Raw genomic sequence first — 18,639 nt, 5'->3', positions numbered from 1 at the left:
TTTGTTTGTGCACAAAGCAAGAAGCAACGGCGTCTCAGCGGAGTGATGCAGTGTTTGTGAAATACCTGTGATGATATGGCGAAATAACTGCACGGCTAGAACATTTTTCAACCAATCAGCTTGCGTGGCTTTAACTAACTGTATAAATTACCATCAGCGCTGCTGTTCTCATCACATCTTACTTTGTGGACAGTTCTTATTTTATAAGTAATTTTTAAGCTTTAATTGACTCTTTAAGGTCACATTGTTTCAATGCATTTATGATTATATTTATGTGTAATTGTGACAACACCATTGCTATTTGATAGTAGTCTTCTCTTCTTGCACTACATCAGTAATATTAACTCCAGTCCTCTACATGTGTCGCTGCACTCCATAGCCATCAGTGTTAAAGGCATTTGGTAGTTTATGGAAATCTAAAATCGCTTGATGCAAAGAAACTTACAAAGCAGTTCTCCACATATTACCACCTTATGCCTTATTTCTCTTTGGGATTGTTATTATTTATAAGAAGCTGATGAGAGATTTGGGGGAGGGTCATGCCTTTTCAGCTCCTTATTTGAGGGAGGGATTAGCATTATTCTGTTTAGTGCTGGGAGATCATGTAACCTGCCATTTTGTTTAGGGCATCCTTAAAGAAGTCACAAATCTCAGTGGGGTTTTCGCCAAAAATAGAGAATGGAATCTAAATGAAAACTGCATCATTAAAGACATACAAAGAGAAAAGCCATGCAATCTGCAGCCATACGAGTGAATGTCTACTGAAATATTGCATATTTTAGCTTAGAGAATATGAATAGGCAGTTCAGCGGTGTCCAAACAAACTGTCATGTTCGGGATGTGGCTTTCATAAGACATGCTGCTTTACTCAGATGTTAGAAAATCTCAGAGCTGTTATTATAATGTGGCACAGATTACTAGGATTACTCACATGGCTGCATGAGTCCTTAAATCCCTGCACCATTTTAAACAACTTACCTACGACCAAATAAGCACCAAAGGCAAAGTACAAAACTGGAGTGCAACCAATTGCACAATCACTTCCAGCTCAACCGTGCAGACTCCACAACTGCATTCAACGTGCCTTCGCCGTCTAACGCCTGCAGCCATAGTAACAGCCCTCGGGCTGTTGCCATGGTAGCGGCTTACTTGTCTGTTGTCTTGGCAACAGCCTCTGAGCCACACTCTTTGTGGAAGCTTCAAGGCTGTAGGTGAGACTACAGCCAAGTCCTCGTAGTCATAGTAACATCTTTCAGTTTATTTATGCAAATTTTTTGGGAGTCTTTCTCAAACAAGTACTCCACACTTGCAGCCATGGTAACAGCCTCGATATCCGACCCTGTGCCATGGGTGTGGCTTCTGATACTTACTTTCTGTTTCTGTTCTGTACGGTTTGCTGTTGTTGCTGCTGCTGCTGCTGCATCTGTTGCTGCGAGGGTGCGGGACGTTTGCGGTTGGCCTCCATCGACGGATTGGTCAGTCCGGGCCGGACGGTGGAGTTTCCTCCGTATGGCGGCCCTGGAGGCCCCATTGGTGCCCCCTGATGAGGCATCCTCGCACCTGACGGCATGCCGGGACGCTAGAGAGAGAAAAATAAAAAGGAGAGATCAATAAGAGACAAGAAAGAAATTTTAACTTTCTTACTTCAGTCTATACCAGTACTCTTGTGTACTCTTGGTAGCACATAATAATACTAATTATTCATTTTTGATGTCTATTAACTTTTGAGATAACCGCTGCAATGTGTGTTATTCACTTGTTTTTTGTTCTACCAAGATAGTTCAAAATATATTAAACATTGAAAAAAGCAAGTTTCCTTTCTGGAAATGTAGTTTGTGTCTGGTTAATGTTCACAAAACAGTAAAATACCCTTTGCTGTACTTTTAAAACGAGCAAAACAAAAAAACAGTCCAATTAAAAGTTCAGGCAAACAGATAATTGAGTACCAGCTCTGAGGAAGCATAGAGTCATTCATTTTATTTATAAAACAACCTTAATTTCATGGCAAGTTGGAAAGCCACCACCCTTTCATTTCATTCATAGTCAAACTGGCCATTAAGTCATTCATTTCTCAGTGCTGGAAAAAGTGCCATCCACACCTCCAAAGTTCAGTTTTAAAACTTGGTGTATTTTCTGCTTCTTACCATTCAAATAATCCCATTTCCAAATTATGCTCCTCAGTCCATAAAACCATGTTTTGTATTTTAGATGTCTAGTTTTAATGCTCTAACGCAAATATTCTCACGTTCACAGTAACATCTTCTTGACAGCTGCACAGCCTTTCAGACTTTTTGGGGTTCTTTTGGGGTCTCTTTGAAGGGGAACATAATATCAGTGACTCCTTTGGGAACAGATTTGTTGGGAGGACACTGTTTGGTTTTTAGATCTGAAGAATGGTAGAGTTAAAGCAGCAGTTGAGTGCACAAAACTGAAAAGCAGACAAATGAAATACTGACAGATTTGATATTTAGTGTTGAAGGCTTTAGTATAATTTTCTGCTAGTACATATTTTTATTTTTTACACTGTCAAAACAATCATTTGTATAAAATGGTCATTTTGAATGGAAACTGAATTTAAAAAAAGCTGATAAAAAGCTTTATAAAGTCAGGGTTTAAATAAGGGGTTCTTGTGCTAGCAGGTGTGCGTTGAAGACTTTGGAGTAAATCTGTGTGAGGGGATGATAGAGATCATTTTACAATGACAGGAGACACCATATAACCTCAATAATCCACATACTAGCAGTGAAACTGGACATGGATAAGAGACAGCTGTCCGTCTGGCAAACAAAAGGAGCTGTATTCACCAGCCATGCTCACTCAACAAAGCACAAATGACTTAGCACAATAAATGTCTCAACACCCTTCCACTTGCGCTGGTCACTCCTCTAGCAACAGCCGGCATATGTGACGTGGCTGAAGTTTGAGAGATTCTCTTTATGCCTGCACAGTTGAATTTAGCCCAATGAAATTCCAGAGGTTTGTGAGTGTGGGACAGTTGAGCAATGTCATTGATTATGTAGGATGAAGGCATCACTGTCTGCATTCTGTAAGGGGAGGAAGGCATAGGAGGTTTAGGTTGTTTCTTCAGAGCTACTGGCTCAAATTAAACGCATGCAAGAAATGAAATGACAGCTCTTTGGATTAAAATCTACCATTAGAAAGCAACAGTTCTTCAGTTCACAATACAAGACTAATGTTACTTTAAAAGATATAATCAAACCTACAAGCCAGTCAACTGAGGCATGTTTGCTGCCTTAGTTTTACACCACAGCCTCAAGGTTAATGTGGATCTTGTTGCATGGAGCTAATTTTCAGTGCTGTTTGCAGGAGTCGGTGGGTAACCAGCCCACTGCAGGTGGGAGCGGGATAAGGCATGCGTAAGGAGAAATCCTGAAATGTAATTAATTGCCTAAATAAGTCTAAATAATTGCCTAAGTCGAATGATCACAAAATTATGTATATAAGCAATATAAAATGATAACAGTAAGTTAATTAAATTGAATTAAGTCATGCTAAAAAGTTGCAAAGCAACTGATCATGTGAACAACATAAATGATTGTGGCTTACAGAGACACCGGAGCCTTCAGTCTGATGGCCACAGCTGCAAAAACACCAAAAACAACCATTCTGTGGTTTAATTCTTGCTTTCAATTTACTGGGAAAGAATAGTGTTTGGTGTATGTACTTCACAGTAAACCTGATGACAATGAACATTGTGTTATTTCAGCAGAGTATAACTTATGTATGAAATTGGATGTCAGTTCATGGAACAAAACGTTTTGGTTACGGGTGGGAGCAGGACAAATGATTCCGATTTATTGCAGGAGCAGGCAGAAGTGGGATGAAATCTTGCAAGAGTGAGACTGAAAACACACCATGCAGACCTCTCCCAGAAACCTTACACTGTAAAATGCACTGTAACACTTGCACTCACATTTTTTTTTGTTTACTCATCTGTTAAACCTACTGCAAATCTTGTATAATCATTAGTTACTGAGGTAAATCTAGTTAAGATCAATTAACTGGATAAGTACCACAAGCTTTTCCCCAAAAAGCTTCCCTGCATTCTTAGTAGTTTTTGCATTTTACATGGTTTTGTTATGCTCACCAAGATGGTGTTTATTATTTCATCCTATAGCCACGAACGCTTCCGGATGGTTAATCCCAGCCCAGAGGAGCTCCTAAACAGAACTGCCAAGATGCAGCAAACCGAGTTTTCAGAAATGAGTGACTCTTGTTTAATTCCTTTCTTCATCACTGTATAAACAAATGCATAAGATGAGAAGTAGCTATTGGACAGGCAGCTGTTTGTTCATTACTGAAACAATCCGTTTTGAAGTTGCTTCATAGTTGATTCCAATGCATTGTGCAAAGACAGATATTTGCAACAAAGGGCAATTAAATGAGATGTTAACCTAACTAGTTATTTAAGTTAACCTAACTACATTGAGAGTAAACATTGATCGCTCAGCTGAAATGATTTAATATTATTGGGCTCTTCGAGTTAACTTTGCTTGCTGCACAAGTGTGGATCACTGAACACTAGAAAGTACCCATAAGTCAAATATAAAGTTATTACTTGAACCTATTAAGTAACTTACTACTTACTTTTTTTGAGGCAATAATTTTGCATTATTTTTTAAGTCACCTAATTTAAGTTCCAGACTAACTCAACAACTCAGTGAGGTTCGAGGTAAGTGTGGATCATTTAAGTATGATTCTACTACTTGCTATAGCCACATTAGCTTCATAGCTCCATTGCAAAACTAAAAAACGTTGGACACCAAACATGTTTTGATGGACTACATTCATGGTAAAGGGAAAAAAGACTGAAAGACACAGCTGACAACAGTCTTAAACTGTTTAATACAGTAAACATGATGGTCAAGATAAAACTAGTCTTGGTTATGAGTTTCACTGTGACGACATAAAACAAGAAGTTGGAAAATGTTTGGAGTGACAATAATCCACTGCAGCATCAGTCCTCATCCACTGCAGTGCAGTCGTGTGGCACAAAACAACAAAAATCTCCTCTAAGCTGGGCTACTGATTTCGAGATATGTTCACTTCTCTTTGTATATCGTCAGAGCTAGTTGTGGCTCATAAAAGAAATAAAATGACAATGGATTTAGCCCTGCCATTAAAGAAACCAAGTGCTTCAGTTAACAATACACAGCCAGGCAGGCCGACAAAGCTTTTCTTAAATCAAGCAGGAACAATTTTGGAGGGACAACAATCCTCTGTAATGTTGGTCCACTGATGATAAGGTGATTCAACGGGCTTGTGCTTGAAATATCTTCTTAGTGGTGCTACAAGTATATTGAGATACTACTTTTCAGTGTTCGTGATATTTTTAGAAATATATATTTGATAGATAGCCATGATGTAATCACCATAAACTTACTTAATGTATGCAGTGTACATTTGCAGGGTGATTCAGATTGTTTTGAAAGAACAAATGCATAAAATGAAAACAAATAATACATTTCCTTACTAAAAATAGAGCCCTTTGTCTTGTTAACATTTACATTAGTCTGTAAGGCTCCTTTTGGTGTTATTTTAAGAGAGGAAACAGGACAAACCAGTGCAATCAAAACAAGCTATATCAGGTTTGGAGGACATTCTTTTTAGCAGTAAAAAATTGACTTTCACTTTTAACAAAGACAAAACATATAATGCAGCTTTAATAAACATTTCTCTACTTGTTAGTCCCTGGACAGGTACAAGAGGAGAAAAGCACTAACCAAAGCTCATAAAATGATATAAAACACAAACGTTTTGGTTCTTTAAAAAACTTTTTAAAACAAGCCAAAAACACTCTATACTGCACTATACTGCACCCTTTTTGTTAAGAGTACTTTCAGGCACTATAGGCTTATTAAATTCATTAATGCAAACTTCAATAAGGTCTGATACTGTGATATTGAATGAAACCTCTCTGCTCACATGCTTAATTTTAATCAGAGATTTTGGGCTGACAGTGTTTTCTGTTTAGATAAAGGTAGAGAGCAACACGCTTCCAAACCACAACAAGCTCAAACGTTTTGTCATTTGGGCCACTGCAGAGCGGCGGTGTTAAGGACTATTACTTTCACCCAGTGGCCTTAATGTGAGAAAGACGTGTCCTCTTTGGACATGCAGGAAGTGTTCCCATTCAACCCTGCGAGCACAGGAATGTGCTATGAATGCGTGAGTGTGGCCGTTATCTCCTGATCTGATCCGGGGTCTGTGTTTGGTGTGATAACGGCTAAGGTTAGCACCTGGGGGGAAACACCGCAAAGACAACGAGGCAACGGTGGTGGCACTTTTCACACAAGCTGCTTTTTTGATGAACCACTGAATAACGCTCCACCCCCATCACAACCGAATGTGACTGCCTCTGGAGTGTGTAATGTAGTATGTGTGTGTTTTTGGTGTTTTATGGCAGGCTTGTAAGCTGGACTCTACACTATTGTGAAACAAGAGCAAATGAAGTAGAGATGAGTTGCAAAATTAGAGCCAGTGATGTGCAATGTGGTCCAGAGGGGACACCAAAACTCAAACACAAGCAAAGGATACAGTTCAGTCTGAAAGCTAACGTTGACAACAATTAATGAAAACAAACAGCCACCTATTAATATTATGTCAATTACATCATGATCCCGATAAGCTTCCATTCATTATTAGCCATATTGGTATATTTAGTCAAGTTATTCCTTCAACTGTATGTGATATTTTTATATCAAAACGTGTCGATATCTATCAATAAATATTATTAGCATTAACTATTGCTATTCAAAAACTATAATGTCCACTGTAAAACTAACTAAAATTAAAACAGGATTACTCAGAAAAAAAAAAAAACTTTTTCAGAGCATGAATGAAAGTTTAGAAGTGGGTCCCTTCATTCCGCTATTCTGCTCTCATCACTCTGACTACCATACTACACTCACTATCATAATACTAAAAAACTAAACCTGAAACTGAGACAAAATAAAAACAAACAAACAAAAAAAATACTTATCAGTAAACAAACAAAAAAAAACCCTAAAACTATGAATGTACCTTTGAGACTAATGGAAAGTAAACTGAAATAAAAAAGAAACAACCTAAATAAATGAATTAATAAAAAATAATGAAAATTTTAAAGCTAAAATAACCCAATAGCTAGTCAGCTATCTGGTCATATTAAACATGATTCATATTATATAATTCAAAATTCCTGTTTTCTCATTTCTTGTTAGACTTGCCCACTTCTAAATCACTTGCTGATTTTTGATTACATCACTGTGTGAGGAAAAAATATATTAACCAGTTATGTCATGTTTCAGCTCTGTCTCCCACCACACCCACCTAATGGATTTTACTTTATTAATTCTGATTCATGTTGACTGTTGTGCTGTTACGAGTGAACAGCTAGACTTCTTCCTCCCATCTAAAGAATAAGTCACACTTCGGCACTTAGTCGACTAACCGTGATGCTAATACTAGACTGAGGTACAGAACAGCATGATCCTTTTTTTTTCCTCCAATATCCCAAACGTGCATGACTGATTTAGAAAAAAATATTTAGTTAATTATAAGTATTGTTTTATCCTCCAGACCACATATATAGGAGCCAGATATAAATAACCTCTGGGTCACCTTCAGAATGCTCTGACCTCCTGAAACAGCCCCCTTCTAGTGCACTCGTTACTTTTTCATGAACTCTTACAAAAAGACTCCAGGACAGCTTTCACTACACCACAGCTGTCCCCTCATGTGTGTGAACGTAATCGTTGGTTCAGGTTTGCATCAGATGATGAAACTCCATTTCTGAAGTAGCTGTTCTTTGTGTAGCCCTTTGTTTTTGCAGCATCTCTGTTCTCTGTCTGGTCATCTGCCAGGTGTTGCTGTCACTCACTGCTCTGGAACAGCTGTCTGCTCTCTCTGCCGGTTGCTGATGTACTGCTTTTGTTATGCTTTCCACAAAGCAGTGGGACCACAAAATGGTGGGACCAAGGCAGCTAGGAATAATCCAGTAGCTAATTACACAGAGCCGCTGCGGCCTTTTCTGAAATTTCTCTCTTAGTATTAGAACTTCAGTCTCTCTCTTACTCTTGTTGCACAGGCTCACAAAACCCCACCACATGCTGCCGGATCACACATCACCAAATGCGTTATTGGACAGCGTATTGAAGAGATTACTGGGGGATGACATGACATCGATATCACAATAAATGACCCCATAAACACACTGTTCTGAGCAAACTGTACTGATTAAAGGCGAAAAGAAAGTATGTTTAAGTAAAAAGACCACGATAAAGACCAGCTAAGATGGTTGTAGTTGTCTAAGGTTTTGCCCTATTGTTGGGAAATTTGCAATTTTAACTGTGGACTATGGCAGCAGCTCAAGAGAATATAACAAGTGTAAAATCACTGCTTCAAACTCAATGTTTCCTTTTTCTTAGAGATGGCATCAAGTTAACACTGGCAGCAAAAGTTAGATCTGATATTGGAGAGATCTAATCCTGTGACAAAGTGTTCAAGCGTGATATCCTACTTTTGGACGACAATCTTCAGTGAACTGCTTTGATTAAAAGCAGCATATTTTAAAGCTTAGTTTTAATGGGTACCGATGTTGGCTGATCCTGAAGGTTTTAATATCAGAATCAGACAAACAAATGTGGTTTCGTGCCATCTCTAGTTTTTACTGGATTTTTCCTAAATGTTTTCCTATGTTGTTTTGCTAGTGCATAGTTTCTTTTTCAACTTATCAAGCTTACAGTCTTAGGGAATACAGTGTAAAACAGAAACAATATCTGTATGACACTACACTGTGAAAAATGACTCATCAGCACAGCCTAAAAAATTACTTTATGTGGTAACAAGCAACTGAACTAGTTTTATTCAACTCTTTGATTGAAAGAATCGTTCAAAGTATTTGTTTAGGTTCAATAGAACTGGTGAGGAGTTTAGGTTGAACTGATGAGACATTTTTTACAGCGTAAAATTGAGTGTTATATTAAACATGATGTGAATCCAGGAAAGATTATATGAAGAAAAAAAAATGAGCATATAATAAACTTTGCTTAAAATCACTTATCAGAGCTATCTGAGAAATGTGTGAGCGTGGTCCTAATGTTCTGATGAGCGATGATTGACGTCCTTCAGTTCACTGCTCCCAGCCTGCTACATCACTGAAGGAGAATTAAGCACAACTGCTTGAACGGAGGGAGAAATGAGTAAAGGGCTCTTTATAAGCAGGTGATGGTGAAGACTATCACTGATCTGACTGTAACTCAGTAAAAATGATCAGGCTCTTATATGCTGACGTCTTAAAGAAGGTAAGGTTCTTATTCACTTTATTGCAGGATGTGCATCCAGGAAAAGTTGGTGGGCCCGGTAGAACGAATGGACAGACAGACAACAGGCAGACGGAGCTAGCTTGACAGCAATTCTTGTTAGGTTAGCTTTTGCTCTGTAAGTTTCTCCAGCATGAACACAGAGACACCACTGGGGAACACAACTTTGTTAAAGACGAGAGGGTGGGCGGAGCCACAGCCTGATGGGTGAAGATACTAGGTGTGAATAGGATTGGGACTGCCCAGTTTACATTGAAAAAGGAGAAGACTGGCAAAATTCACTGGCCATTTAGTGGACAGTTATTTACAGGATAAGCATGCATACTGTATAGTGCCCACAAGAGCATTTATGCATAATTACATTATGATTTCTGCAAAGACACACTGATCACTGTTCCCAAAGTTACACACACACACACACACACACTATTTCTCTCTGACCCTCTGTCTCCGTCGACTTCCACACACCAAAGCGTTTCTCAGCCCTCAGGCCCGCCCATGGAGAGTGTGTCACTGAAAGAACAGACACACACAGCGCTGTGGTGGGTAAGAACGCCATGACCTTCAGCACTCCACTGTGCGTGTGTATCTGTATATGGAGCGTGTAAAATTTTTATCATTATTCTTTGCAAAACTTGTGGACCTAAAAGAGTGGGTGGAGCTATATTTTAACCAATAAGGAAAATGAGGCTGAACCAATCGAAAACTGGACAAAAGTCCTCTCATCTGCAAGTGCACCCTTTAAAAAGTGATTCTTCAAGGCAACAGTAAAGGCAACAGTTTTATATAAAACAATGAGAACTCAAAGAACTATGTGAATGCATAAATGATTATTTACATGGTTAAAAAAATAAATAAATAAATAAATAAATGGTTCATGAACCTATTGTTCTATTTAGCACCAAATAGGGTTCTGCTATTGTTACTGAACCTTTTTTGGTACTAAGAGTTTAGCTTTAAATGTGTCCTACATTTGCCTTCAGAAATGAATATTTATCCTAGATAACCCTGGAATCCAAACTCTGAAATAATGACAAACAACTGCAGGTTTCCTCTCACGGTGACCTCTATGTTTAAAGATCATTTTGAGGAGGAGTTGAGCAAGAAGGCAAATGCAAAACGATTAATTCCACATATTTTCTCTCAAATTCGTCAGGTTGAGCCAAAGCATGTTTTACACTGGAAAAAGACTGGGACAGCATCTGAGCTGCCAATCAACCCTGACTGACAGGCTTTTGTAGCTGAACCCTGTCGATAAACAACGTTCTCCCGCCGGCACTCTCACATCTCCTGCTGAAGCTCCTGTCTTTGTAATTACTCTGACAGCTGATTTGACAGCTCCTTAGATGTACCTTGATTACCACTGAAGGGAAAAACGTCATTCACTCATGTTGACTTACAGTTTTTTTTCCTGCACAAACGACACAAGCTGAACAAATGTCAAGCATGAATTTCAATTGGGTCAAAGTTGGCTTGTTCTGAGAGCATGTTGCAATGGCACATTTTGAAATGAAAAGAAAAAGATATCTTTAGTAGCCTGCTGGTTTACTCATGCATTCTCAAGTCAGTTTTTCCAAAGTTATTCATTTGAAAGGATTCTACATTACCCTAAATGAAAGAGTAAATGAAATGGTCATTTAAGGAATTCCACAAGAACCAGTTAAACTGTAGCCTAGAGCTCAAATTAACTACAAATTACCCCTAATTTTACAAAACAGTCTGACTAAAATGACATGTTATTTTCCCTCCACTTTATGTGCCATGTTGCCACGTATGGACACTATATATGGCCAATTATATTGCTACTATACAGCCATTATATGGCCAATTAAAATCACTACATGGCCAATTATATGGCTGCTATACAACCACTATATGGCCAATTATATACCCACTAAATGGCTACTATATGGCCACTTAATATATAATATATAGGGCCAACTATTTGGCAACAAAATGGCCACAATATAGCCAAGTACTACTCGACCACTATAAGACCGCTACATGGCTACTATACTACCATATGGCCAACTATATGGCCAATTCTAATCCACTGGCCAATTATATGCCTATTCAATAGTGTAGGACTTCAGATCTAAATGAATCGGAAAGCATGGTAACACTAACTCCACCCCCTGAGTGACCCTTAGGCTATCTTTATTTATCTACACAGTTACACAGTAAAGGCCAGTCTGTCATTAACCAACGCACTGTGTTTTCCACCTACACAAGCAACTACAACCAAAACAAATCAGCAGTGACTGGAGGAACACTTTTACAATATAAAAAAGAAAGAATATAAATGCAAAGGACATGCAAAGAATGCACAGACAAGCCTGAAAGGGACTGATCTTCTACTAGTTCCTACTAGACTGCCATCAGCTATTTTTTCTTAACCAAAATCTATATTCATTGACCTCATCTTTGAAGCTTGCAAAGAAACACTTAAGATTATGAGCATTTCTGTAAAATTCTAATAATTTGTTGGCAACAGAATTCCTTCCCCTGGTATATAAAAGGCAGCTAAGCTGAGGACTCATGCTGGATTCCGTTCAACTCAACTCTTCACTGCAAACCTTGATATGCACACACTGTTCCTTGCCTTGGAAACAAGGCCGAACCTCCACATTCTTCCTCCAGAGCCAAACATTTTCACCCAAAGTCGAGATAACAACCGTAAGAGCCTCCTGTTTGAGTATGGTGGATTACTTTTTGGACACTGTCATGCCCCTGTACTGCTTAAAAGGAGAATAAAGCAGCCGAGAGAGAGAGTGAAAGGGCTGGTGAGGTACAGTACATAGGGAAGACGACAAGTACAGAGCTGAGATAAATGTAATGAACACCAAAGATGGAAAGATGGAGAGGTGAAGAGGTGAAAATAAGGAGCTGGAACCATTTGGCCAGGAAGAAAAGACTCATGAAGGTTAATTAGTCTGCAGAGACATGATTGCTTAATTCATTCATCACCTAAACTCAGTTTTAGTTTGCCTTTCTGCTCACTGCCTGCTGCCCACTCAGTCTGCAGCTTCATTCTGTATTCTCAAACACGCATACATTAGTATATTAGCATCCAGTAGGTCAGGGCTGATTACTGTAACTGTTAAATATCACTGGGACATTCCAGAGCAATTTAGCAAGTTACAGACCCTTCTACAGTGAATTTACAATATTGCTGGCAGGACATAACAAGCAGGGCTCACTCTCCTAAAAGTAATCATTAAAAGCGTAAGCCAGAATCTCAGATCCAACCAAAAAAGGACAAATCGGATTGTACCGCAGCCTAGACCTTTCTTGTAGAAGAAAAAGGCTGATGAGATCCAAAGCTGAGCTGCTTTGTTGATTGAGTTTCACGACACTGCAATCATCCACTGCTAAGCAAGTAAAGCAGTAGCTTGAAGATGTCCATGGATTTCAGTTTCCATTGATACTACAAATCTCATCAAATGTTTTGTGGTCGAAAACGTAAAGTTCAGCCTCATGTGTCACACACCATGTCTCTGCTTCTCTCCAAATCTGCTTTGACAATATGCTGATACAGTCTAAGGTCCTGTCTAGACGAAGCATTCACTATCATAAATAAAAGATTACACTTGCACTGTATATGAACAAAAGGTTCAGACCTCAAGTGTGGAATTACAGGGGAAATCCACCTGTTTTTCAAGCATAATCGTGATGTAAACAAAGTCATTCAGAGTGGTTTGATGTGAAATAGCTCACTGACGAGAAAATGACTAGATTTCTTTACAGTGGTGGTTATTGGAACCAAAGGTTTGCATGTCTGCAATGCAAATACAACAAAAACACCTTGCGTGTACCTTTCCACTATGAACCTAAAAAAAATCATGTTTAAAAAGTTTTTATAGATCAGTTTATTTCAACATTATTATAGACAGTGTATCTATTATCAAGTACCATATTTGTATGTGAGGTAGCTTTCAATGAGGTATTTAACACTTTGGATGTCTGGTTACTATCACCACCACTGAAAAAACTCTGACATGTCAAGCTCGTCACTCTGAAAGACTTCAACCTTTCGGCCCTAACCTTTTTGTTCTAAGCACAATTTTGGCTATATCTGAATATAAAGCTTATTTTTAACTAAATTTATTCTACGAAATCTATCTGTTAAATACACCCATGAACCGTTTCTGTCAAAACATTAACTTGGTATAGGACCTTTACATTATCTGGAGTCTTTAAACTTCTTTATGTTTCCACACCTCTTTTACAAAAAGGGTTCTTTAAACTCACTCAAAGGCTGTTTAGGGAACCAAAAGTAGTTCTCCATAGATACCTATTTTGGGTGTAGTTCATTCGGCCAGCCCTTGACAGACAGCCTACCATTCAATATGTTGCATGCTCGAATGTTATTGGAGCGGCCGTTCGTGTGGTCAGAAGAGTTAGAATAATGTCAGTGTGCTGTGTTTGGGCTGAAGGAGCGCATTGTTCTGAATGAAAACACTCGCCGTTCTGTAGCACGCTGCCCATGGCATCCGTCCTCCAATGACTGGACGGCTAGCCTCAGCCTTTCTTTGCTTTTTCCCCCCCTTCTGATCTTTCTCTCGTTTTCTGTACACAAACGCATGCCTCGTTTCCCTCGACTTACTTCCCTCCCTCCCTCCCTCTCTCTGCTTTAAAAAGAAAGAGCAGCATGCTAGGACTGGAAATAACCTTCACATGGACGGCTTTCCCAGCTATCACACACACACATGCGCGCGCGCACACACACACACACACACACACACACACACACACAGACGGCTGTCTCTGCATTTACACACACACACACACACACACACACACACACAGACACACGGAGGGTACTCACCACTCCATGGACGAGGAACTCGAACAGTTTGCTCTTGGTGGCTTTCCGCGCCCCTCCAGCCGTCTCCTCCGAAGCCATTTCCCTCCTTTACTTCCACTCTCCTCTCCTCTTTCTTTTGTCTTTCCCTCTCTCCTTCCCTTCTCCTCTCTTCCTCTTCACCCTCCGTTCACCTCCTCCTCCTCCTTCTCCTCAACCCCCCCACCTCCCCTCCTCCTACTCCCTCACTTACTCACTCACTCCACTTCCTTCGCTTTCTGCCCTCCTCCTCCTCTAACTCTCTCCTTCTTCTCCTCCTCTCCCTCTCTCTCTCTCTCTCTCTCTCTCTCTGTTTCGCTCCACTTGGAACGCGCTGCTCTGGTCTCTCTCTCTCTCTTTCTCTCTCTCTCTCGCTCACGTTTGGTTGAGCCGTCTTTCAGGAGCCCGGCTGAGAGGGAATGTGGGGGGTTGAGAGTTGGGGGGCTTTCAGGGGGGTTCCTGCTGGCCCACACACACGCTCTCTCGCACTCTCTCTCACGTGCTCACACACACACTCCCATAGGCTCCAGCAGCTGTTGCATTCCATCAGTAGATAAGGGAATGCTCCCTGACTGGTTACTGCTGTGAAGCCACTTAGCCTCTCTCCTTCTCTCTCTCTCCCCTTCTTTCTCCCTCCTCTCTCTCTTTCCTTCTCTCTCTTTCTTTCTCTCCCTCTCTCTCTCTTTCCTTCTCTCATTTTCTCTGTCTGTCTCTGTCTCTCTCTCTTTCCTTCTCTCCTTCTCTCTCTCCCCCCTTCTCTCTCTCTCCTCTCTCTCTCTTTCTTTCCTTCTCTCTCTTTCTTTCTCTCCCTCTCTCGCTTTCTTTCCTTCTCTCATTTTCTCTGTCTGTCTCTGTCTCTCTCTCTTTCCTTCTCTCCTCTCTCTCCCCCTTCTCTCTCTCTCCTCTCTCTCTCTTTCTTTCCTTCTCTCCTTCTCTCTCTCTTTCCTTCTCTCCCTCTCTCTCTCTTCCCTTCTCTCCCTCTCTCTCTTTCCTTCTCTCATTTTCTCTCTGTCTGTCTCTGTCTCTCTCTCTTTCCTTCTCTCCCTCTCTCTCTCCCCCTTCTCTCTCTCTCTCTCTCTCTCTCTCTCTCTCTCTCTCTCTCTCTCTCTCTCTCTCTCTCTCTCTCTCTCTCTCTCTCTCTCTCTCTCCCCCCTTCATTGCAGTCACAGCCAGCAAAGCTGACATGTCACTCATTTGAAAGACAGGATGTGAAGCAGTGTTAGTTCAGTATAATAATAAGGCTACAACGCTATGAACTTACAACCTTGTATATTAAAGACTTTAAGGGGACTTAATGGGGATTTTTTTTAAATTAATCTTGTTAACAATTCGATTTGATTAATCTGTTGTGAAATGTTCTGTTCTACAAAAACGGAGAAGGTGATATGAACCAGACATCTGAAGAGTCTGTCATACGGAAAGCAAATGCATGAAATAGTAATTAATAAATTGCATTAGGCATCATACATACATTAAAACCTCAGAGAAAAGGTTTTGGCCAAAAATGTCCAATATTATAAATACTTTGAAAGTACATGCAAGGCATTATAAAGCTAGATTGTCCCCAAAGAAATTTTATTTCAATCTAAATTTAAATTTAAAACAAACATGTAGATTCACTGGTTCTTTTCATCATCAATGTACAGAAACCAGAGATGTTACATTTCACATCAAAATGCTCTGAATGGCTTTATGTCTCAAAACTATTTATGAAAAAATATTTTGAAAAGGCTGAGGAATTTCTCTTTAAAGGAAATGTAAGATTAAAAGGGACACACTGTTATAGAAATTACTGGCCGATATGATCCAAAAACGTTTATAAACTGTAGAGAATATCTACCTGGATTAGTATTACAGTGGAACATAACATTTTTCGAGGCTACAAAGGCATTGAAAAAAGTAAACAGCAGATATTTTAGCAAAGTAGCCCAGCATCAACTAAATGTGGTCTTCCAGAGTGCAATAAATACTGGATTGAAATATCAGGCAAATTTAAACATCCATCTGATGCCCATATTGTTTTAATACTGGCAATACTGATATGACTTCTCTAAGATAAAGTTTGACAAAACATCAAATTCACACAACCGCCTCCCCCCTTACCTCAAACCTAGTTGATCAACCAAGACATGTTTGGTGTCTATAGTCTGCTTCTTTAGTTTTGCACTAGAGCTAAGTGGCCAAAGTGGCTAACAAATAACGGAAACTTAATTACCATTAGGTAAACTGTAACCATCTGAAACCGTCACACACTTGCCTCAAGCCATGTCGAACTATTAAGTGATGTAAAATAGACTTGCTCATGTGTGTTTAGACACTATACAATATTTTGTTATCTTTTTAAATCAACAAAAGCACATCAACATTATTTACCAGAAAAAAGAAGTAGTAGTATGAATTTTGTCCGTACTTTTGTCTTTTTTTCTATTCCAATGAAAGTTCCAGGGGCATCTAGAAAACTCCATCCATTTGTGGTCAAGTTCTTCTTCTGACACACCTTACAACAACTTTATTGGCATGACAGTTGTAGTTTTCAAGAATTGGTGAGCACAAAATACTACCATCTTCTACAAATCTCCAATCATGATTCTTGGAGGAATTTTTTATACTTGTGTCCACAGGTTCACTGTAGCTCTGGTTGCTTCAAACTTGTCAGTTATTTCTCAAACTGTGGCTATGGGCATTTTCAGATGCTATCGTTTATAGCCATTGACATGTTTTGTTTTTTGTTTTTTTTTAATTTAGAAAAATCTTAATGATCTTTCCCATGCAGATGGATGTACATATGCAGAAATAAACAAGCAAACATGTCTTGACTGATCAACTATTAAATTTGATCTTGGCCAAATCATGGTTTTAAAGAAGAGTCAAGAGTCAAGTCATGATCTGAAGCAGTGTTATGTCACAATTCTCTACACAATAAACAATAAGGTTATGATATTACACTGTTATAATAATTATATATATTATATATATATATATACACACACACACACACACACACACACACACACACACACACACACACACACATTACTGATTCACTGTTCCTCACAGCATTGCTGAATTACCTCTGAGATACAGAGTCATGTATTAAATTATGGATTATGCATGGAAGTCTGCTTTAATATTTCAGAGGGTTTGAACAGAAATGTCCTTTTACTGCAGCTTTAATTAATTAGGCCAGTCCACAACATACAGGCTACTGGCCTACTGAGAACTACCTGCTTTCACACTCTATATATATATTTTATATATCTATAAAATATGCTTTTAACAAAATACCACCTCTGATAGATGGAGCTTCAGCATTTTTACATTGTAGAACATTAAAAAACGTTCAAGCAGTGCTGTATGAGCAAAAACCTTTATTTTATTTCATGTTGTTTTTGTTGTAATGATGAGAAATATAGGTGAGACTTTTGGAGAGTGACTGTGACCTGAGGTTGCAGTGGGTTCCTGTATGCGGCCAGTGCAACTGCTACTACTTAACAGCTGGTTGGCAAAAGCTTGCATCAGGTAAAATAGACAAAGGTCATCCGTCCACTTCTGTACTTGCGTACTCTGAGTGCTCTTGGTCCCGCTGACTAATAGTCAGTCAAGTGCACTCCAAGCACTGAAGGATGGAAACTGAAAAACAGCCAGTCCAGATCAACTGCCACCACATTTCCACAGCACAGTGAGTCATTAGCTGGAGTGTGACGCCACTTCACAGCCATATTTCATCCCCATACCTTCACTGGGAGATACTGAATTATTCATAAGGCTATTCGAATGACAATGTTTCTAAATGCTAAATGCTAATTGCCGGCTGGCACAGTTTCTGATTTCCAGCCTCTTAGCATCTTACTTTGATGAGACTTGCCCCAGAGAGACTAACATATGACTGGGCCTAAATGATTTGGGGAAAACTTCTCATTGTTTTTTTTTTTACCATTCTTTTCCATAAATTAAGTATTTTTTGCCAAAAATACCAACATTTGCATTTGGTCTGGTTTGAGGCTTAAATGCTGAAAGCAAAAGACTGCGAGCACAAAGTTATTAAATGTCCTCACTTAAAACTCTCCGGCATACATATGACCGTGTGCTACGAGGAGTGTTCATGCAGATACGAACCAAGGAACATGTCTGACCAATTACATTACAACTGCCTTCACAGCATTACTTCATTCATAATTCTCAGGCCTAATCTTACATTTAATATTGGTGTTCTTGATTAACTTATGCACTAACTTAACAGCACTAACTTAAATGACCTTTTTGTAAACAAGATAAGACCAATTGGAGACATCTCAACATCCAAAGTAAATGAAACTGATTATCTGATTTCTAGAGATACCCACACAGATCTCTTGGGTCAGTTATTTGTGTTCTCCTGAATGAACTGAATTTGGGCTGAACTGGCTCAGGTTTCTACAGAAGACAAACTTCCAACCAAAGGGAGTCTAACTGTTATAAAGGGAACTGTTAGAC

General features: G+C 39.3%; 1 protein-coding gene across 4 annotated transcripts in view; it reads right to left on the bottom strand.

Moving 5' to 3' along the window:
* smarcd3b (SWI/SNF related, matrix associated, actin dependent regulator of chromatin, subfamily d, member 3b) overlaps positions 1-14,308 on the bottom strand; it is a 41,247-nt gene extending 26,939 nt beyond the window's left edge. For all 4 annotated transcript variants that reach the window (XM_017723274.2, XM_017723275.2, XM_017723276.2 and 1 more), the window contains exons 1-2: positions 14,152-14,308; positions 1,371-1,579 (exon numbers count right to left, since the gene is read on the bottom strand). In XM_017723274.2, the coding sequence (XP_017578763.1) occupies positions 1,371-1,579; positions 14,152-14,229 (287 nt within the window). In that variant the 5' untranslated portion in view covers positions 14,230-14,308. The remainder of the gene's footprint in view (positions 1-1,370; positions 1,580-14,151) is intronic.
* Positions 14,309-18,639: the final 4,331 nt, after the last annotated feature.

This window comes from Pygocentrus nattereri, chromosome 2, assembly GCF_015220715.1.
Source record: "Pygocentrus nattereri isolate fPygNat1 chromosome 2, fPygNat1.pri, whole genome shotgun sequence".
NCBI lineage: Eukaryota > Metazoa > Chordata > Actinopteri > Characiformes > Serrasalmidae > Pygocentrus > Pygocentrus nattereri.
The sequence above is the reverse complement of the archived record's forward strand: the minus strand, read 5'-3'. Positions and strand labels throughout refer to the sequence as shown.